Here is a 24,266-nt window from a genome sequence, read left to right as displayed (position 1 = left end):
GTAGGCAATTTAAGTGAAGCAGAACAAACCTACACAGATTTACACAATTGCCATGGACCACTGAAGTTGTGCGTCATTCTGTAGTCCTCGTTATGCCCATATTTGGAGACCTGGGTCTAACTCAGATTTCCTATAGGAAATTTGAATGGGGTTTTCAAAAAATCGACTCTAACGCATCCTGTGCTAAATAAACATTTTCAGAACCCTGTACGTTTTGTCCTGTGTACATTTTTCTCCTGTACATCGCTGGATCCTCTGAATTACGAGGTTGTTAAAGGGTCGGTCGTAATACTAATAATGCTACACGAAAGCTAATGCTACTGCACATTAATTAGACGTCACTGAACTACACCAATCAAATCAACGGAACGAGCAGCTTGCTTTTGTTGAGTACAACCAAAGGCGTAACATCCTTTTCTTTCTCGCTTTCTACTTTAATGTAGCTACCTACTAAAAATATCAACCAAAACTTGTGAATATCACTCCACTGTTACTCTGGTGAATCGCGCTGCTTCGTGCGGTTATTTAAGAGGCTTATAAAAGAAAGAAAAAAGAAAACATTAAGAGGCTTCCAGTTTAGTGACGTCAATTCAGTGTGCAGTAGCATTAGCTTACATGTAGCAATTTTCATACTTTAACGACTTCATAATTCAGAGGATCCAGTGATAATAGACAGAAGAATCTCCATAAAACAAAACTTAACAGCTTTGGAACATTTTTTATGACTACAGGATCCGAGAGAGGCAATTTGCGAAATCTCCATTCATATTTCCCATTCAAAATTTCTCTTAGACCCGGGTTACCAAATATGGGCATAACAACATGGCGTGGCCTACAAAATGACGACACCACTTCAGTGGTCTATTACATATTAATACCAATTTCTAATATTTGTTTAATTTGTGAGCTTGACAAATAGTTAAGGGTCAACAGATCTATCCACATTCAACCAGATTTGAGCATCGCCTGGTGGCAGCGCGAAGGCGGCAGCAAACAAATGGGCCTTAAGATAAGACACATTATAGTCAAGCTATCAATTAATTAAATTACATTTTTTAAAGACATAATAAAGTGTATGTAATGATGCACACGAATGTGTCCACTATATTAAACTAAGCAAATGAAATGTGTATATCCTCATCATTTAAAACCTGCAAGGGTGTAAAAACCAACATAATTTTAAACCTGTATATTTAGATAGAGGAAGGATTTGAGTGAAAATTGATATACTTAAGTACACATACACTGACATAACATAATGACCACTGACAGGTGAAATGAATAACACTGATTATCTCTTCATCACGGCACCTGTTAGTGGGTTATATAGGGCAGCAAGTAAACATGTTATCCTCAGAGTTGATGTGTTAGAAGCAGGAAAAATGGACAAGTTTAATTAGGGCCAAGATGTGACTGGTGACTGGTTCAGATCATCTCCAAAGCTGCAGCTCTTGTGGGGTGTTCCCGGTCTGCAGTGGTCAGTATCTATCAAAAGTGGCCCAAGGAAGGAACAGTGGTAAACCGGACGAGTCTCATTGATCCACGTGGGGAGCAAAGGCTGTGTGGTCCGATCCAACAGACGAGCTACTGTGGCTCAAATTGCTGAAGAAGTTAATGCTGGTTCTGATAGAAAGGTGTCAGAATACACAGTGCATCACAGTTGCAGGGCTTTTTTGGCAGCAAAAGGGGGACCAACACAATATTAGGAAGGTGGTCATGATGTTATGCCTGATCGATGTATATACATGTACTGTATATACACATACATACATGGCTACATGTAGGGCCCTCAGTCCTAGCTATCACCCGCTGTCCCAGAATGCTGAAGTTGTAGAGCCTAATGGCTATGGGTGCAAAAGAACCATTTTAGACTGTCTGTGGAGTAGCTCAGTGACAGCAGTCTGTCACTAAACATACTCCTCTGTTTTGTCTTACTTATTGTCCCATAATTCATTAATGCATACACTTCAGCTGCAGTTCACATACAATAGGCCTTTAATTTTAAAATAAACAAACATCTGTCACATAAGGGTTTTTCAACCTAAATTTTACCATTCCTTTTTTGGTCACTTTAATGCACAAATGTTTTTACAGAACATATCAGGGTGAGGCTCAAAGGTTAGCCTTCCTTACAAGCAAATTCCATCTCTACCACCCAACAACATTAAGAGCAATTCCACATATACAGATTTTCCTCAGCAATTTCTCTATTAATGCATGCATGTAATCAATACTTTGATTAATGCGTGACAGTCCCTGGAATATAAATCACCACCTGCATCTTTGTTTGAGATGACCTGCATTTCACAGTGGTCTGATTATCCTTTTGATTGCAGGTTTGGCCAGGGACATGGATACTGAACAAGCTGCTGCAATCAAACTCTGAGATTAATGAAGGAACAACAGAAATAAAGGTGTTGGGAGTACAGCCAAGACTCCTGGGAGAACTCCAAACTGCTGTCAAGCTTCATGTACAAGCCAGCAAAAAAACAATAACCTCCTGTATTGCAAAGTTCTGAGTATGTGTAGAGGAAAGACAAAAAAAGTGGAGAAGTAGAATAGAATAAAATAGAATAGAATGATGAATACATTTCCTGAAATCACAGTGGTTGTGCATCTTTATCAATTCCCTGGTGTTTACAGGGTCTTACTGGTACTTTATTTTAATGTTCTGGGTGATGAGCAGTGTTTAAGTACTTGCTATAGAGTTCAAGGTGGTTGATATGTTATTCCAGGCAGTTGCAAGGATGTTACTAGTTGCTAGTTGTAATAAGAGAAAGGCAAATGGTGAAAGAAATTTGAACAAATTACATTTATATAATTGCTATTTTATATCAATCTACACTTCAAATAAAGAGGTCTAATTACTTTCTGAATCCACTGCAAATACTCTACGATATGCTTAATGAAACCAAAATTAAAAACCTTAGTTACCCACGACCAGCTGTCTGGTGTTCAGAGAGGTACAACACCTCTGCTTACACCTTGCTACTGACTATCACAAATCTACCTCAGTCAAAGTTTCACCACTATACTGAGAGACACTGGTTTTTAAATGGCTGCTGACTCATTGCCCTCATCTGAATACCTACTTCTTAGCAAAGAGTATATGCATTATTCAGTCATGTGTCTTGATTATATGGTTTACCTACGAATGTAGTCACCAACCAAGGTAAACAATTCATCTTTAATGTGTAGCAAAGCATTCAATAAATGACTCAATATCAATTTTGGTTTTACCTCAGCATATAACCCACAGGCTAATGGTTAGGTAGCTAACCCAATCTTAAAAAGTGGACAAATAAGCATCATGTAGGCTACTGAACCTGCAACCCTCAGATTACTAGTCCAGTATCTTAACCACTGAGCTACCACTGTCAGTACAGAGTTATTGGCTAAAACCGTCTCTTTGTCCATACTTCATCAGCATGCCTGCCTACACCTCCTGACATGTACACGTCATTTTATACTATTGTTGTCAAGCTATAACACTTTTTTATCATGTAAAAATGTTGTAAACGGGCCTGGGTTCACCAACATCCACCAACATGATAGGTAAAATATATTAATAAAAACTGCATTGTTCAAAAAAGAACAATTCTGCCTGCAACAATTCTTTTGTTTAAAAAAAAACATTCAATTCATAAATAGTCACCTAACAAATAGGGAAACTCAAACGTTATTAAAAAAAGAAAAAAACTATTAATTAAACTACTAAAATGTGCTTGGGCAGGCTTAGCTAATAAAAAAAAACAACTACTGACTTAAACACAGACCTACAATTTTAATAATTACAATTAGCCCAATGTCAATAACTAAGTGCTAGTACTATATTTGACTTGTTTGATGCATTTTCACAAAAAAAAAACCCTTCTAGGTTGCCAAATATTATTTAGTTCCAGCTTCAAACAATAAAACAGTGAAACATTTTCGCCCTAAGAAAAGCATAGCTGACTTCTCAGGTAAAGTTTTCCCCCTCAAAAGTACATAACAAAGCTTACATTTAATTCTGCAATCAAATTAGGCTGGAGAAAACCCAACAGCCCACTGATAATTGTTTATGTCTCTATGTTTAATTTATTCAAAGAAGTTATCCATACTCTTTGCTGCATTCTTGAGATGTGTCTAGAACTAAAATTAAATCCATCTGTTGTAATATGAATTAAAGATATAGATCACAGTATATAAAACTGTGTCTAAGGCTTTATTTCTTTTTTTCAAATACACTTAACATTAATATATTGAACCCTCCTAAAACTGGGCATTGGGTATCAGGAAAGCTGTAGTTACGGAGGTAAGAAAGAACTCTAAAAGAGCTCCACAAGATCTGATAAAATGAAAACTCTTTGGGACAGCAAACAAAAAACAAGCACCACCAATCACCTGGTTAATATGATCCCAACGGTGAAACATGGTGGTGGCAGCATCATTCCTATTAGGGTGCTTCTCAGATGCAGGGAGACTGGTAAGAGTTAAGGGACAAATACATGCATCCTCTGTTCCAAATCAGGCTTTTTATGACAACGAATTAAAGCATAAAGCCGAAACAACACTTGAGTGGTTTTGGAAGAGGTCTCTGAATGTCCTTGAGACTTAAGACTTAAGTTCAGACCTAAACTTCATCAAACTTAACCTGTGAGTAGACAGCTCATTCAGTCTAAAAATGCTAATGATGATCTACCATAAAGACTGGAATAAACTGCCCAAATCAGATTACGTAAAAATTGTAGAGATGTATATATCAAGACTTGCAGCTGTAATTGCTTTTACACATCACTAAATGGAATAAAAAAATATAAATAAGAGATTTTAGTTAACTAATAGTTAATTAATGTTCAAAGAACATGTTTTCATTTCCAAGTGTAGGCTGACTGGGACAATTATATTCATACAAATTCAAACCCACAATACACAGTGTTTAAAAAGTTAAGGGATCTGAACATTTGGACATGGAATCCACTTATAATAAGTAGAATAAGGATTTTAGGTTTGTTTATTAACATTAAACATAATGTTTCATAAAACAAATGTTGCAAAAGGTAACTAATTATTGGCTTATAATTATTTCTTTTTTTTTGCATTTATTTAACTTTTTTCCCTTTAAAAACACATACAATGTTAAATAAAATAGGGCTATTATTCATGCAGCCACAGTTGTGTGTGTGTGTGGCTTGGTTAATGTTGTTCATTTTGGACAAAGAACAGAAACGTGCCCAGGTCAGAGCAGTGGTGTTGTTGGCATTGCCTCATGGCAAATTAGACATAGAGGGAACATTAAATGGAGCGAAGGAAGAAATGATGTTAACATGAGGTCAACCTGGTACACTGTGTGTGGTGCAACAAAGAACTGATGAGAGAGACGGTAAAGAGCAAAGGGGGAGAAAAAAGGAGAAAAGCATACACACGTCTGTTCACCTGCTTTTATTCAATAAGATCTGATTAGGACATGAAACATTTGCACAAGCAGACAGCAGACAGCCCCAGCAAACACATCTCAAGCAAAAACCTGTAATCAGTGCAGAATTTCTCACAATCTTAACTACAATTTGTATGTATTAATTTAAACTTCTGATGACTGGATGAAATTCACATATTTAAAGTTATCTGAGCATGTACTTTAATGGAGAGGATAAGACTTAAGGGAAACTGACCCTTATTATTCACAAAAGAATTCACATGGTTAATTTCACAACTGTGCTACTTGTTTCTCAGTAATGCCAAATAATATTTAATCAACATTCAAATGTAATAACTTAAAAAAAAGCAATGTTTGTTTGTTTGTTTATGAGGATTTTAATGTCATGTTTTACACTATTTGGTTACATTCATGACAGGAACGGTAGTTACTCATTACACAAGGTTCATCAGTTCACAAGGTTATATCGAACACAGTCATGGACAATTTAGTGTCTCCAATTCACCTCACTTGCATGTTTTTGGACTGTGGGAGGAAACCGGAGCACCCGGAGGAAACCCACGCAGACACGGGGAGAACATGCAAACTCCACACAGAAAGGACCCGGACCGCCCCACCTGGGGATCGAACCCAGGACCTTTTTGCTGTGAGGCGACAGTGCTACCCACTTAGCTACCGTGCCTCACCAAATGTAGTAATTCGATTAAGCATTACACACTTTCGCTGCAGTTTGTTGTGCCGTTTTCACCTGGATGCTTGACAACCTGCTATTTGAGATCTGAACTTGGCCACCAAAACTGATGCACATATTGTTTCACTTATACTTTGCATGTTGGTATTTGTGGAATTATTCTAAGTAAATCAGCAGCAACACTAAGCCCATAACGACCTACTAAAATGCACAAACCACTAATGTTTATTTAGGAACAGAACCAAGTCAGAAATCAAGAAATAAAAAGAGATCGAGTCAAAATCAAAGAGCATAAAGATAGGGGAGAATTTGGTAGAAGTGAACTGATACAACATTGTGTGTGTGTGTGTGTGTGTGTGTGTTTGGAAAAAGAAAACAAACAGCATATGGAATAGACATCAGGGCTGATAAGGATCATGACCCCGTTATGTAAGGTCTGCAACAATCAACCTATTTTAGATCAGAGTACAGACAACTAATAAGCCCATTAGCTAAGAAAAGGATTAAAAACAACGAGTGTAAAAAGATAGACCAAGAATGAAATATTAGGCTAGAGTATTTGTTGTTAAGTTGTAGTTTTGAATATGCCTTTTGTCAGTTGTACAAGCTCTGCTTACATTTAGAAATATATAAAATATATAATAAGCACTATGTCCTCCTGCCCACTATTTATTTATTTATTAGGATTTTAACGTCATGTTTTACACACTTTGGTTACATTCATGACAGGACAGGTAGTTACTGGTTACACAAGATTCATCAGTGCAAGTTTTGAATATCAAACACAGTCATGGACAATTTAGTATCTTCAGTTTAGCTCACTTGCACGTCTTTGGACTGTGGGAGGAAACCGGAGCTCCTGGAGCAAACCCACGCAAACACAAGGAGAACATGCAAACTCCACACAGAAAGGACCAGGACTGCTCCACCTGGGAATCAAACCCAAGACCTTCTTGCTGTGAGGTGACAGTGCTACCCACCGAGCCACTGTGCCGCCCTCCTGCCTACTAATAACAGTAGATGGTTAAAATGTTTAAAATGACAAGTACCATTTTGGCTCTGTTCTAAATCAAATATAGCTACTAATTAGCCCAATTACTGCACTATCAATGGTGCTGTTGGTACCATTGCAGTGGACTGCACATAACTTATCATGTCAGATACCACACTTCAGAACAGGCCCATTCCCCATCTTCTGCCATCACCCATACGGAAGCTTACTTTGTCCACACTCCCCGGCTGTTTCACAACCCCTTTCCATTCGTCTTTTCTCCTTAACCCTGCACCACCCACCCCATGTCCCCTCCCTCTCCCCTCGGGTGCCAGAACACAATGTTCTTGGGCTTGTTTGAGGAAACTGTAGAAATAAATAAATTAGAGGGGAGTAGGATGCCATCATTACAGCTGACTGCAGGTCTAAGCCGAGATAAACAAGGCCATCTGAGGTGACGGCTGCTACAAATTACAGATACAAGACCTTAAAGTGCACATTAAGTCAACATGAACGACAGAGACTCTAGTTAAGAGGAGGGTTATCTGTTTTACAGTAAAAGCTTAAGGTGTAATACTATTTTTAAAGACTTTTACTTTTCTTTAGTACCATTTAGTAGTACTTCTACTCTCCCTAGCAGTGAGCCTCCTGGAAAGATTATACCAAAATCACAATGAACAATATTAAACGATGTAATAAATGGCAAAAAGGATTTTAAAAATATTCTGCAGTTTCTGATATCTGTCAATAAATAGATAAATGTAGAATAATAATAATAATCAATTTAAATTAAAATAGAAAAAAGATACAGATATTAGATAGATATAAATTTTTGGATAAATGGATTAATTGTTTTGGCAATAATACACAATGCTTTGTTTAAAAAGAAATAAAACAGTTGACCGACACACACAAAAAACCCAAATCCCCTCTGTAATGCATGGTAAAGAGAGCATCATAACAGTCCGAAGGTGTGGACAAGTTGAGGAAGCAACACATTCAAAATGCTATCAAGAAATTAGTGATGAAAACATCAGAGTGTCTTAGATTATTAAAAGTAGGATGATGCAGACAACACATCAATAATGCAATGATTTTGTTGACTTTAACCAGTAGTACAATAATGTGGCAAAAGATCTATCTGTTTATTTAAGGAATCTAAAATATAAGTGCTAAAGTTATATCAGTCATATACAGGGGTGCTGTCCTGTTTAAAATAATCTCACTGTTTTTTAATAATTACTACTTGTAATGATTATTTCTCACCAGTTATTATATGTGTTACATAAATATGTATTTAACGCTTATGTAAGATCATGTATTGTGTGCACGCCACATTATTCCTTTTAATGGACTGTATAAAACAGTGCTATGCGCTTTTATCGCCCCCTAGTGGAATTAATGGCACCACCATCCGGTTAAAACTAAATGAGTATGTAAACTGCATTTCGCCCAATTAATTAGATCCACTGCGACCTTGACCAGGATACAGCCGTGGCAAAACAGACAATGAATGAATTAATTAATTAATTAATTAATGCAATGGTCTTGAACACAGCACCAGTACATTGTGTTTATAGCAAGTGTTCTTTGTAATTGTATATACAGTGAATGGAAACGGTTATTTAAACAATATGGAACAGGGTATTCAAACACCAAAAAATTACTTTAGTACATAACTGAAAAGCAATTTCCAGAAATTATGTTTAAAAAACAATTTGTCTTTTAATTTCTAATAATTACAAAGGTACTGACTTGAAACCTCAAAAATCCTCCATAAATATTAAGCTGGCCAGTACCCTTCCCTTTCCTTTCAGAAACCACGTGTCGTGGATTCATGTTTTAGGTTACATGGTTTTATTTTGCTGATACTTTCAAGTTTAATTTGTTGGATGAGGAGTAGCTTTCGTTTTCTTTTATATGTACCGGTACATCAATCCTATTTAATGACCCAGTACTGTTTTTGAAAAAACAGCCGCAAAATGTGATGCTCCATAGTTGCTAATCATTATGTAAAATCTTTTCAAACTATAGTTTTACAGTTCCTTTTTAAATACAGAAATCAAGTACAAAATTAACTATAAAACCCTTGATTTACTTCATTTAGCCTATAAATATATACTGTACATTTGTAATACGGTTTAAATACTTTTTCACTTAATTTTTTTTTTTCATATAAATACATTTGTTTCACATTTATAAATGCAGAGTCAAGAAATTAGAAGCTTTAATTTTAAATGAATATAGTGGCATTACTATTGTATTATTAATTATTTCATTGTATTGGGCTGAGGTGTAGTCAACAACAGCAGTCATGGTGCATATTGTTCATCAGATGAGTACATTCTTTTTAACTGTATTATGTACATACTCAACTGCTATCTACAAAATCATTTTCATGAAGGTGCTCATTTGAGAGGAACGTTTTTTAATATGTTGTATCTTTCACTGGATCATTTTTGCAGGTGTTATGTATAATTATCTTTAGTAAATAGTGTCCCAAGTGGATTTTAAGGAGCTAAGGGTAAAAAAAAGTTGGTACTGTACCTTGGTTTGGAAGCAGCAGAAGAGCTGGGTCAGGTAAGGGTGTTTTCTGGCCAAAGCCAGGATGCGTTTCTCAGTCAGAGTGCAGTCTACATCATCATCCTGCAGAATCACATCTTTCTTCAGCACCTTCACTGCATAGACCTCATCTGTACCCCTGAGCTCAGCCAGCATCACCTAAAAACACAAAATACAATCGTATCAAAATGCAATGCAAGTGAAAAATCAAGTGAAGTATTCTGCAACTTGTTGGAATTAGAAAGTGCCATAGACTTAAAATGACATAAACAGCAATTAAATTTTTTAGCCTTTAAATAGTCAAATTATTGAACAATCTGATTTGTTGGTATTAAATGAAAGTCATTAGGCATTTAACAGCAAAACTGTATTAAACTTAAGACCCCAATTCCAGAACAAAAAGGAAATAAAACAAATACAAGACATTTGATGTTTCAGGTAAAAAAGAAATCAATATGCAGCCCTACTGCTGTGGCTTGGCATTGTTTTGCTGAATTGACGACCCTGAAAAAGATGATGCCATGATGTTGCACTAAATGTGGATGTACCCCTCACCATAAATTGCAGTTTTAAAGGTGTCCATTTTTAAACTGTTGGACTATTTGCTCACATAGATTTTCCAAAAGTGGCAGAGTTTGAATCATATATATTACAATACAGTTGAAGTAAATGTACTAATCTGATGCACAGTTTGCACCATGACTGCTGTTATTGGCTACACCCCAGCCCAATAAAGTATTCTGATGATGATGAATACAATGTACTCATTAATAATAAAATAGTAAAGCAACTTAATATAGGTAACCAATGTGATATAATGTTTGCCAAATGTAAACACACACCACTTGAAAAGACACCCAACCAAAGCAACTTAGAAAATAGAAAATAGAAGATTAATACACCGTAGATAGATACATGTAGATATAGATATACACTTTGAAGGCATGGAGTTGAGGGGACAAATTTAGGTCAACATACAGTAAAGTTCAGATACAAATTCAGACAGAAAATAGATAAATGAACTGCAAATTTTCCAGTATACAAATAGACCCTTAAAAGCATGAGATTCTAAAAGCGACAGAGCACATGCAGCACCAATGAATAGAGATGGAAAAAGGAAAGACAAAGGTTTTGCATTTTATTTTGGGGAAGAGGAAGTGGTTGACCTGGATAGGGAATGATTAGATAGTTCATTTATATTTCAAATTATAACTAATACATAATTGACATATACAGTAGTACTGATTCATTTTCTTACCATTAGTCTGATAGAACATTGTTAAGTCTTGTGGTGCACCTACCCAGGGACGATTTGTGGTTTCATTTGCAAACTAACTACACTGGCAGAAGTGTTCAATGTTTTAGATGTTGTTCTATAGCTTTTTTTATTTAAACTGTTAACTTTAAATAAGCTTCTTAACCTTTATCATGATTGCTATTTGCTTCATACAACCTTCACAACTGATTGCAACATACAGATGAAGATGTAGTGCATGAAAACTTCATCACTGATACTTAGAACATCATTTATTTTAATGCACTATACATACATTACAACATATGAAAATAGTTTGTTAAATGTTTTCCATTACTAATATATAGAGTTTTGTCCGTATTTATATACTCTAACTTCACATGATGTGTGTAAATTTGAAGTTGTTCTATATACACACAGTATATTTAATAAAAACACTAAAGTGGTTGAATTCTTCTTTTTCCTTTGTTATAATGGACCATTGCTGAACTGACATTTTTTGGGTGACACACTTTTGATATTGTTAATAACTGAAATTGGGATTTTAACCAAAACTTGGACTAATGGAAGACTGCATATAGCACCTGAGAACAAAATCAAGACTATAGTGTAGGAAACACATTAAGTGATTTTAATTATATAAAAGAAAATTATTTTTATCAGGCATTGATGTTGGATTAGAAGGCCTAGCTGGCAATCTACATTCCAGGTTAGTGTTTTGCACATACCACTATAGGTTTTTCATACCAGATCATGTCTTTTTGGATCCTTCCCTAAACTGTTGCTACAAAGTTGGATGTGTATAATTTATTTTATTTGTTATCAATTGGTAAGGAGCTGTCCACACACTGCCATACTGTGTATATTACGTATGATGTAAAAACCAGTCAGAATGGTCACTTAGCTGATAAGATAGGTTCACAAAGCAAAATGGTACCTTTAAACCTGGGTTTGATTTCTGCCTTTAGTCAGTAAAGATTTTTTTAGTATTTCAGTTTCTTTCCTCCTTGCAAAAGCAGTAGTGAGTGAAGGAGTAAGTGATTGTGTGATTGGTGTTGCCCTGTAATAGATAAGCACCCTGTTCATGGTGTATTCCTACCTTGCATCCAGTGGTTCTGGGTAGCACGGACACACCGCAACCCTGACCAGGATGAATGGGTTAGTGAAAATGAGTAAATGATAAATGAATGGTGTAAAATGTAAGAGAACCCAGTTTATTTTAGCACTACCTTATTAACATAAAAAAAAAACTTGATCAGACTGTAACTGTAAACAACTGTAAGTGGCTCACCTTGCCAAAGCTGCCTTTGCCGAGCACTTTGATGAAGCTGAAGTCTTCTAGATTCATTTTTTTACACTGTGGCGTCTTCACCTCCCCATTCTGCCGTCCTTCCCTTGTCTCCCCTGAACCATCCTCGTCAGGGGTCAAAGCCGACTCTGCTTTAATATCATTGCCGCGGTGATCGAAAGAAAGCGCCTTTCTGATGTTCTCCAGATCCTTCATATCTGCATGTGGACAGAGATGCATTTCTATTCTACGTGAAATAATTCAAATCCATACTGCATCCATGCATTGATGTTTACAGTTGAGTGTGTGCTTACCCTGGTCACATGGTGAGGTAGGGGCTGATCTGGAACGATCGTCCTCTGTGTTTGTAGATATTGGCAAAGGCTGAGGGTCTCCCCCTTGACTGATCTATTTTGAAAAAATAAAATCGTTGGAGAGTGCATTTGTCTGCAGACTAATTTTCTTAGAAAAGAAATGATAAAACTGTCGATCTAATAATTAATGTTAGTGTAAGAGCATACTCCAAAATCCAGACTCATATTATGGTCGTCAAATTTCAAGAAAATCAATAAGAAAATAAATAGTGTTTAAGACAGAAAGTCAGAGCAGTCAGTCAATCTGTGCCTAAACACCACAAAGTGAGCATAGTATTTTTATGTACTACATTACGAATGGTATCGTTACCATGTTATACACCTGGTTTGTTTACTGTGGTGAACTTTTTACAACATGTAAATCCAAAGACTCCCAAAGGTTTTTAATTATGTTTAAGTCTGCAGATATCATTACATCAAACGACAGTAAACCACTGCCATAACATAAGAGCCACCAGACCCCATTGGCATTATATTGTACTTTTCTCTTAAGGTGTATATTATGGTAAATAATGACTCTGACCCCTCTCCCCATCTTTAAAAACCAGTGTTAATGTATTTTGCTCTTTCTCTTTATAACATCATTACGTAGGGACTAGTCACTATAACAAGCATAAAAACAGTTTCCACAGACACAATGACATAAGAACAAATAGAGTATTTTATGTCAAAAAGCTTGTGAAAAATTATAAAACATAAAACAAACTGCTGCACAAATGCACAATGTTACATTAAATCTCTGTGTTAATGATAGCAATTTTATAAATACTATTCTACTGTTAAATACATCATGAATTTCTCAGTTACTATACATCGTTTACGTATAAGACTAATGTTAGTGTTTGAAATTTAATTATAGTCATTGATTGCTAAGGGACAAATCTGTTAATTTTTGGTAAGATAATAACTTGACTTTTTTTAAACAATTTAATTATTAGAAAGCAATCAAGTTTGAAACTTTGGCAGGTGGACATAATATGAAAGACAACACCATTAGAACTGTCCTGTTACAAGAAAACAGACTGGAAAAAGAAAACCAGAGTTTCATGTTGTGCTGTTCACCTCCACATAGGGTTTTCATATAACAGAACAGTTTGTTGTGGTTACTGTACTTAATAAACTGCAATCAGAATATATTAAAATTTACTTACACTAGCAAGTTAATTAAAAAGAAAAAAAGATATACACATAGATTTTAACATTCATTGCTTTTTCCCTATCAAAGCAATGTGACATGCTATTTCTGACTACAATAGAAAGTAGAAAAATGCACAGGAAATAGTGAAATATGCTCAGAGGAGTATAAGAAAAGCATGTGCAAATTAGCACCAAGCAACTCTGTAAATGAAAGTCTATTCTGCACTAAATTAGAATAATTTTAAAGTAACTGTGTGGTGTAATATGGTGTTTTTTATATTTCTGTGTACAATAGTTTGTTTCTCCTGAATTACACAGAGCCTGCACAGAGCAAAAACCGTTTAAACTGTAATTAGTGTAATTTCCAGCATTAGGCATGCCCATTTGAAATTCCAGCTTGCCTTTTTCCTCCTCTGTGTGCTGCTGAAGATCTTATCGGGAGTCACCCCAAGGTCAGACAGCACTTTGGCGATGCCTCGTGCATTCACACCACAGTTAGGAGCTACGTTACTTTCACAGCGTCTGTGAACGTTCATCTTACACACTGAGGAAAGAAAGAGAGGTGAAAGATTAATGTATACTAAAAACTATTGTAACTATTATTTTCTTATTAAATATACCCCGATCAGCCATAACATTAAAACCACCTCCTTGTTTCTACACACATTGACTGACTGTAGTCCATCTGTTTCTCTGCATGCTTTGTTAGCCCCCTTTTGTGCTGTTCTTCAATGGTCAGGACTCTCCCAGGACCACTACAGATTAGGTATTATTTGGGTGGTGGGTCATTCTCAGCACTGCAGTGACACTGACATGGTGGTGGTGTGTTAGTGTGTGTTGTGCTGGTATGAGTGGATCAGACACAGCAGCTCTAATGGAGTTTTTAAATACCTCACTGTCACTGCTGGACTGAGAATAGTCCACCAACCAAAAATATACAGCCAACAGCGCCACGTGGGCAGCGTCCTGTGACCACTGATGAAGGTCTAGAAGATGACCAACTCAAACAGCAGCAATAGATGAGAGATCGTCTCTGACTTTACATCTACAAGGTGGACCAACTAGGTAGGAGTGTCTAATAGAGTGGACAGTGAGACACGGTATTTAAAAACTCCAGCAGCACTGCTGTATCTGATCCACTCATACCAGCACAACACACACTAACACACCACAATCATGTCAGTGTCACTGCAGTGCTGAGAATCATCCACCACCCAAATAATACCTGCTCTGTGGTGGTCCTGTGGGGGTCCCGACCATTGAAGAACAGGGTGAAAGCAGGTTAAAAAGGTATGTAGAGAAACAGATGGATTACAGTCAGTAATTGTAGAACTACAAAGTGCTTCTATATGGTAAGCGGAGCTGATTAAATGGAGAGTGAGTGTAGCAACAAGGAGGTGGTTTTAATGTTATGGCTGATCAGTGTATCATCAATTATAGTTTTACAATGGTTGGAAATTTTTAGTAAATTTTTAATTAAAAAATAAACAAATTAAAATAAAATAGTGATGCTATTTTTAAAGCCAACACAAATTTATGAATTTAAATGATCGAATTCCTTAATTATTTAGTATGGCATCAATCAAAATTTTTTAAATGCATGCAAGTGCATGTTTTCGTGAAATTACATAAAAATTATTAATGAAATCCATTAAAACTACCCAGTAGTCACCAAGTCTGATTTCCTCATATGACATTTGGTGCATCTTGCCCATTAATTAAAATTCAAAATATAAAAAATTTCTATTAATATTCTGCCAAGCTTAGGAGTTGTTTTTCCCACCTTTGCACTGCAATCCTTGCCTTAAAAACCCCCAGAGCAGAGAGCCGCAGTGGTCACAGAAAGTAGGAACTTTGTAATTATGAATCCTGAATTTATGGGGAATGTTCACACTGAAGCGCTGAGAGCCCACCTGCAGGGGGAGACCAAGAACATATCACCACAGAGGATCAACCAGGGAAAAGACTGCACTGCTGCAGCTGTAGTACTCAAACTTCTATCTTTCTTTCTGAGAACTATGTGAAGACACAGTTCAAAGCAGTAGTGCAGCAAGTTCTTTAATGCTAATTCCTCATTAGGGAACATGGGTAGCACCATAGACAGATAAGCAAACTTTAAATCACCATGGACTTTAAGACTGCAGTGCTGAAAAAAGCTTGTGTAATCAGAAACCAAATTTAGCTGAGCTTTGTGGAGTTTTTATAGCCTTTAAGCCAATGGTGTTATAAAGCTTGCTTGACCGTAAACAGTGACACCTGCTTTTTAGCAGCTTTTAACAGACAGCTTTCATGACAGACCTGCAAAGTTCCTCTAAGTGAAAGGTGACGTTTTGGTTTTACCAACCTTGGCAAGGAAACATGCACTGTAGCATGCACTTTGTAACTGGTGCAATGCAAAGTGCAACCCTATTTATATGGACACAGCAGCAGCCAATCAGAATTACTTTTGAGGAATTGTGAGGACATGAGGCCATTGAATAGATTTTACCAAATTAATCATTTGAGCTGTAATTTTAGATCTTGAAAGTATTTAATAGGACAAAGTAGATTTAGTTCTAATCATTATCACAGAAAAACAAACAAGCAAAATTAACTACAATTCTAGACTGCCAACTTATTAAAGTAATATAAATTATTTTAAAATTAAATTACAACTGCATGGAACATTCAAGTATGACACACTGTGACAACATGTGTCTGTGTGTGAGAATAGCTTTCATTTGTTTACAGTATTTTAAAAAATTCAACAGCAGAAGTATATTATATTATATTGTTATATTATTATTGAATTATATTAAGACATTGTTAATTTGCTTTGTGCTACATTTTGATTTCTTTTTGCAAAACAGATTTTTTTTATTTTATTGCAGATGGTTGTTATAGTTTATCATTGCTATTATTCTCACCTCCTCAGGTGTGTCCTCCTGCTTCTTCAGTCCAGCACACTTTGTTATGATGAGCTCATGGCAGCGTTTGTGGACTACACATGTGCACACTAAGAGTAACAAAATAAGAAGAAAAAAGCTCACTTCAGACCTTCATTTCTCTCTAAGATCAAGTAGATGCTTATAGAAAGATAAGGAATAAAAAGAGTTTTATTTTACCTTGACACTGATATCCTTGTTTACCTAAAACACCCCTGTTTGGGGGTTGGGAAGGGAGAGAAGAAATGTCAGTTTTTCTTACATATTTTTATTTTATTCATTTTATTTCTATAGATATAAAAGGGCGGCATGGTGGCTCAGTGGGTAGCTCTTGTCGCCTCACAGCAAGAAGGTTCTGGGTTCGATCCCCAGGTGGAGCAGTACGGGTTCATTCTGTGTGAAGTTTGCATTTCCTACCCGTGTCTGCGAGGGTTTTCTCCGGGAGCTCCGGTTCCCTCCCACAGTCCAGAGACATGCAAGTGAGGTATATTGAAGATACAAAATTGTCCATGACTGTGTTTGATATTGAACTTGTGAACTGATGAACTACCGTTTCTGTCATGAATGTAAATATATAAAGACATATCTACTCAATATTTACTTTTTTATATACACTTTTCCATTGTAATTAGAGCAGTGGTTCTTAAATTGGTACCACAAACTGGTAACACATAAAGCACCCAGAGTGGTACTTCAAACAACCTCTTCCTTTTCAAAACACACTATGTTTTCATCATTCCCTTGTTTTTACCAACTGCATCTGTTACAAGGATCATGGTGGGTTCGGTGCTACCCATAAACACTGGATGCTATGGATAAATACATCAATGCATCTGGGTCTACATACAGGGTCTATCAAAACATACAGGATCATCAAATAATTGCTGTATGTTTTAATTTACATGTCTCCCCACAGTCCCAACGTTTTCGGAATTTGCCTTAGTAAATAGGCTTTTATTCTGCTATTTCTGTTTTTGTCCTAACAAGCTATCAGTGTCTGTGTTAAAGAGGTGCAGTGTGAATACTCTGTTAATTCATTAGCCCTGTCTATGTGTTACATTTAAACAGAAGCATAAACACTTACCAAATGAATTCACGGCAATGTGAGCAGTAGGTTGGCTGTTTCAGGTAGGTAGCCATAAACTTGTGGCCGTTGACCTGATGCACTCGTCTTCGCACTGCTCCTTGCCTTTTCCTGGGCCGCATACGTTCTCGAAAGACTCGTTCTTCATTCTTACAGCCTCCTGCTGAGAAACATAAATACACACACAGTGGATATTAAAAAGGTGTACACAGTGTTACAATGCCAGGTCTTTGTGATGTCAAAATGAGACCAAGATTAATCATTTTATTATTCTTTCCCCCCTTTGGATTTTATTACAGAATTCTGTCTTTTTAGGTAGAAGTCTATCAGCATAGCATTATTAATTCTGAGGTTGTTGGCTTACCTGGATAAAAAAGTTAGGTGAACATACAACACTTACCATTTTAATCAATGAATGCTTAATCAAATAAACTTGTAATGAAGACCTTACCATTATCTATGCATTTTGTTGCTGATAATGTAGAGTAACCACAATAAATTAAGGAGTCCATGATTCATATGTTTTGTTGCAGTTAAAGTTATTAATTTAAATAGACCCAAAACATATTCCAAACATTAAGAAGCACAAGCAGATCGGAATGTGATCATTATCAATAGGGTAGTTGATACATTTGAAAGATGGTATTTTAAAACTACAAAAGACATGATGCTCTACAATAAAAAACTGCAGCTGTTTCAATTTATGCATCTCTTATTTTGCTTTAATCGGTTAAAAGAGCCCTAATTTAACCCAGCCAAATGTAAGCTATGGTATTACCTAACAAAGAAATCCAGTCCAGTGAATCTTGCCATTTAAGTAAAACTTTGAGTTCTTGCAGCTTTTATCTTCTCTTGAGGTCAGTATGACCCACTATAAATTTTGGCTGAACATGGAACAAAAATAAATCAGATTTTCTATAAACCATTATGTGCTTGGCTTAGTTTCTCTAATACATATGAAGAGGTTTCTGTAACCCATCTGTATTTGCACACAGGACTTTAGGAAACTCATGCCTTCAAAAAATATTGCTAATATTGGTGCTTTTTGTAAAATAGTTATTATACATATTAAATTCAGCAGAAATAATCAGCAAAAACCTGAGTGACTTATAGGACCTGCTGGCAATGTTCTGTTAGGGCGATGCTGGCCTAGCTGTTGAAGTCCTTGACTGTAAATCAGAAGGTTGCCAGTTCTCACCTCTGCTAAGATGCCCTTGTTGGGTATCTAAGAAATGCCTTTAACCATAAATTGCTTATCTTTATATAAGGTCACAATGTGTGTGTTTGCCCTGTGATGGACCGGTGACCTGTCTGTAGTGTTTACTACTTTCACCCAGTGAATTGGATCCACCAACACAGACCCACTGACAATGAATAAATATATTAAAGTGTCTGTTAAATGCTATAAATGTTCTAGGTAGAACAGGAGTTATTTAGATGTCTCGGCAGGTCAGAGCTGTTTTGAAAGCATATTAGGTGGGTGGTTCTGTGTTTTGGCATGGGTGTGAGCTCCCATGGGAACTTAAAACCTGGCAAATAGCCTGTCTGCTAACATAGCTGTAAGACCCCCACTGTTTCTGGGATACTTCAACACAGTCATTGGGCCATAATGATTTGGCCCTTATAAAAGTCACTCAGGTCTTTATGCTGCCCATGTCTGCTGCATTCAAGTCATGTGCTACGATTAACTTCAATTAGCCCAACATTTGATATATCCCTGACTTTGCCATGCACATTTTGGTGGGTGGTCTTAATGTTTTAACTTGTGCGTACACACTTACATGGTATAAAGGTCCACAGTGTAATATTAACTGCAAATTTATATTAAAATTAGTTATCAAGCCGATAACAGATAGGCTGGCTTGCATGTTATAGCTATGAAGCAAGATCACTTTATTTCTTCACAATCTTTAACTCACAAAGTTTAGCATCCTAGGATACAATGACTGCAGGATGTAAACTAGATCTGCTGTTCACCTTGTAACCACAAAGTCCAAACTTCTACCCCATGCACCTTTAAAAACAGTAATTAAAGACTGAGTTTACAAAGGCCACATAGAAACACTGATCACTGGACTGATGGAGCACAATATTGACTGAAGCATCATAGTTTGAAATCTGTCAGACACTCACACCAGACAAAAAGTCTTATGGGAGTACATGCACATTCATTTCTGCACACATACTCAGTGCTGAGGTTTTAACTCTCAGTGGGAAATGTAGAACAGTGATCACTCTTGAGTATTCCCTCGTTATTATATCACTCTGCTGAAACAGAAAAAGCCCTGACATAGTCTTTATTTAACAACCTAGCTATTGTATTTTTATAATTACATTATACTGTATGTTCTTTTACACATGTCTTGCAGTCAGTACTAGCATAATAAAGACATTGGAAAAGACGTGGGACAACTGTGTGTGTTAATTTTATGAATATATCACCAATTTTCTGCAATTCCTCATCACAAACAAGTGCACTGGCAAGGTACAAATGATCACAATGTATTTTCCTTACTCCAAAGCTTATAATTAGACATTGACTGATAGACATTAGCAGTTATTTACTGAGGTTAATTACATTTAATTGTAAAATACTATTACCAATGTCTCACAAAGGGGTTTTAAGTGAATGCAACAAACAAAGTATACAATAAATCCAGTGTCCCAATATGCTACAAACTTCATTAACTACCCTTACAGTAATACTCTACTGCTAATAAATCAGAAATCGTGGCCTTACACTAAAGTGTAATTGATCTGTAGTTCCTCTATATCAGTTCCAAAGGTTAAACTTCAGCTAATAGACAGGAATATATCACCCAACTTCCTTATCCTTACAGAATATGAAGACTAATGTGAAACTTTAATTAAAACAATGTTTACATAAAAAGTGCAATGCAGTTGTTTTATGGTTTGTAGCTGAAATCAAATTTTAGATTAGGTTTATTGTGTACCTGCTGTCAAGTACTTTATAAGCCCTTATTAATTGCTATGAAATATTGTCTAACATAGCTAGATAACATAAAATGGTCAAGCTACAGATTGAAGCTACCTGACTCCAGCAGATTGATAAAAAAGAAACAATAAGAACAAAACTGTGTGCCAGTAAGTGCCCAAATCTTAGTAAATCAAATAAAAGATTTAAATCTGTTTGTGCCCAGTTACCTTTCTTTCTGTGTAATCATCTTACATTTGCATATTCACAAAGAAAAAATGCATAATATGAGGGCAGCTATGTGAAAAGCATGTAAACTGTGTATTTAGCATGTGCACTTGTACTGTACAGATCCTGCAAGATTAAAAACAAGTTTATAAGGGTTGGTACATCTATCCCAGTGCTGAGCACAAATTGTTTTGGGTGTTAAAGTATTTTTTAATTAAAAGCAGATTTCATACATGCACTAAAAGTAGAGAGTTTGTACTTTTTCTATAAGAACTTTGTTTTCCTAATTAAATGTTTATGGGTTTATGGGAAAAAGTCATCTTTAAGGCTTCCCCAGCCTCTGCGAATTAGAAAAACACACAAAGGTGACGGTCATTATTCAATCAGCACATGCAGGTGTACTAAGCAGACTGAGCGTATTGCTGTTTGAGGGAGGAGCTAAAATAGTTTGGTTGTGTTTTAAAAGCTGCAGTCAGTAACAGTTGGCTTGGGTCTCTCCTGTGGCGCAGTGGTTTGTTATGCTTGAATCTCAGTGGTGCCACCAGCCTGAATATTGCCTTGAAGCCTTTAAAACAACATCAATTTGTGATCCTTCTTGGCCAGCATTGATGTTGTATATGAGGTAGAGGTTTAAATGCAGTGACTGGGGGTGGAAACGGAAATAAGTTGTGTCTAAATTAAAGGTGGAATTAAACAATTGGCTTTACTGCTGTCCTGCAGACAGCAATGACTTAACAATGCCAGTGTATTCAAGCTGCCTGAGTTGATGGTGAAAGATATGTAAAGTAGTCCAGTGATAGGGCCAGTGATAGCTCAGTGGTTAAGGTACTGGACTAGTAAACAGAAGGTTGCCGGTTCAAGCCCTGCCACCACCAAGTTGCCACTGTTGGGTCCTTGAGCAAGGCCCTTAACTCTCAATTGCTCATTGTGTAAGTCGCTTTGGATAAAAGCGTCTGCTAAATGCTGAAAATGTAAATGTAAATGTAAGTAGTAAATCAGTTCAGCAGTAACACACAGACCCACCAAAGTAAATATATACACATACATTCACACCTGAACCAAAACACACTAGTCCACATTTGGATATACTGTAACTGAACTCACTGTTGTAGTATTAAGAGTCATTACACTAGATGCTGGAGGTCTTGGCTATATTTCTCCTCTTTAAAACATCTGAGATAAAAAATAAGGTGCTGATAATCCTAGGCCTGTGTTTACCACCATCTATGGGCACAGGACAGGAGCCATCTGTCTAGTCTCACACTGATGCCATTGAGAGTGAATATGGTTGTGGACATGAATCACCCACATCCTCTTATTAACCTACGTTTGCCAACTGTCTATAACAAATAGCAAAAAGTGAGAAAAAAATCTAAACATTAGACCTACAGTGGATTCAGAAGGTAGTCAGATCCCTTGACTTTTTGCACAGATTTTTTCATGGATTTGATTTTGAATGGATATAATTACTATAACATGTGATAAAGTGTATATTGGTGGGTTCAATAGAAAAGTGAAACCATATATACCCATACCATAACCATAAAATCTAAAACTGATATATCTTATTTACAGTAGTACACAGATCCTTGACCCCTTATTCAATACTTTGTGGAAGCCCCTTTGGCAGCATGGGAGCTCCAATTGGGTGAAAAAAGGGAAACAAATAAAACATTGATTATTTAAAAAAAAGAAAAGTTGATCACAGAATTGTAGCCTCAATCAATGGACATGTGAGCTACTTCTGCATGTACTTGTCCTTACTCTTGCCCCCTGGCCCCTTAAAGCAAGCATCGCCTAGCAACAGACAGTGGCTGCCTGGCAACAGCCTCTGCCATGCCCTCAAGGTTGTTTCTACACATAGGTAAAAGATAGTGTACTAATCACATCGCCAGTTATCTTAACCAGTGTGAAAAATCTATTTTGGTTCCTGTTAGTTATGTTCCTTGATCAGTTTACTGTATATGCATCAGGACAAAACAGAATGGACAATATGCTTGATTAAGAGAACTGCAGTCTGTTACTGGCTGTTCATACACTAAATAAACATTTACAATCATTTTCAAGTGTTGTATCATTCGGAGTAGTGTGTAATATTATCTACAAAAAAATCATCTCTTGGGCACTTAGGTGGCACAGCAGTAAAACACGCTAGCACACCAGAGTCGGTTCGAAACTCAGCTCTGATAACGATTGGCTGTTGTTCATACAGGGTTGGAGCGGGATAGGGCCGGATAACTGAGGCAATTACGACCTCTGCTGGCTGATTGATGGTGCCTGCACAGAGTCGAGGGATAATGCGTTGATCAGGGTGTGGCTCTCCAGACACAAAGCTGATCCGCATAAGAACTCGCCTCGTGCAGGTGAAAAGATGCAGTCAGCTACTGCACATGTGTCGGAGGGGGCGTGTGTCAGTCTTGCTCTCCTCAATCAGGGCGGGGGTTGGCATCAGTAGAGAGGAAGCATAATGCAGTTGAGAAAAAGGAGAGAAAATGCATTTTAAAAAATCTCTTATGTCGTTCCAAACTGTCAGCTAGCATGTTTTAATCCCGGATAGAAATGAGCACTTGTGGTATAGAAACAGACAGACTAGAAAACAGCTAGTCAGCTAGACTGCACAGCGGCCTTTATCTCTATTAGTGTGCATTTCGCGGCTGGGAAACCACCGCCATCTAATTGAAACTCACACTGGTCACAGGAACAAATAAGTGTGATTTCAATCTCAGTCTTAGTACAGACTTGCAACTAAAATTAGTAAACAGTTCAAAACATGATCTAAAATAAATGAACATTTTATGTTTACACAACTGTTGTATGAGAGCTAACAGTAAATTATTTTGTCCTGATGCACAGCATTCAGTTAATGCTGATGGTGAGCTTTATTTCAATGTTATATACTTTTCTCTGGTGCAAAGTTGTAATACTAATTTGTTGTTTACCTTTACAGCAATTAGTAAACATTCTTTTCAGGTCAACTGTCTCTTCATTACATTTAATTTATGACTGATTCAGATTTCACAACCTACCTAGTAAGTTTTCAAGTTAATGTCTATTGTAAAGGGTTATATACTATCAAATATCAAATTAAACTGTTAATTAAGTGACGTTACTCTACTTGCTCTGGGTGGGATGAGTTGAAAAGAAGTTGCAAATAAAAATAGAAATGACTAGATTGGGAGGTAAAATGCAAAAATGTTCATCAGTGTTTTTAAGACTTGGGCATGAATGGTACATGTGGCTGATGCTATTGCCTAGGCAACATGGAAAACATGAAATAAAACATGTCAAGGTGGGAAGCCAAAAATGCACCCTGGTCACACACACACACAGGCAGTGTAAACAGCTGTGAATAATAGAACAGCATGTTAGATTAATTAGACA

The 24,266-nt window shown here is 36.6% G+C and overlaps 1 protein-coding gene across 1 annotated transcript in view; it reads right to left on the bottom strand.

Moving 5' to 3' along the window:
* prkceb (protein kinase C, epsilon b) overlaps nucleotides 1-24,266 on the bottom strand; it is a 112,665-nt gene that overhangs the window by 35,506 nt on the left and 52,893 nt on the right. Inside the window, exons 3-10 of the mRNA XM_062995975.1 lie at nucleotides 17,723-17,885; nucleotides 16,819-16,853; nucleotides 16,621-16,709; nucleotides 15,498-15,627; nucleotides 14,116-14,258; nucleotides 12,518-12,611; nucleotides 12,207-12,421; nucleotides 9,646-9,819 (exon numbers count right to left, since the gene is read on the bottom strand). Of these exons, the coding sequence (XP_062852045.1) occupies nucleotides 9,646-9,819; nucleotides 12,207-12,421; nucleotides 12,518-12,611; nucleotides 14,116-14,258; nucleotides 15,498-15,627; nucleotides 16,621-16,709; nucleotides 16,819-16,853; nucleotides 17,723-17,885 (1,043 nt within the window). The remainder of the gene's footprint in view (nucleotides 1-9,645; nucleotides 9,820-12,206; nucleotides 12,422-12,517; nucleotides 12,612-14,115; nucleotides 14,259-15,497; nucleotides 15,628-16,620; nucleotides 16,710-16,818; nucleotides 16,854-17,722; nucleotides 17,886-24,266) is intronic.

Source organism: Trichomycterus rosablanca, chromosome 5, assembly GCF_030014385.1.
Source record: "Trichomycterus rosablanca isolate fTriRos1 chromosome 5, fTriRos1.hap1, whole genome shotgun sequence".
Lineage (NCBI taxonomy): Eukaryota > Metazoa > Chordata > Actinopteri > Siluriformes > Trichomycteridae > Trichomycterus > Trichomycterus rosablanca.
This window is presented reverse-complemented; position numbering and strand designations above follow the sequence as displayed.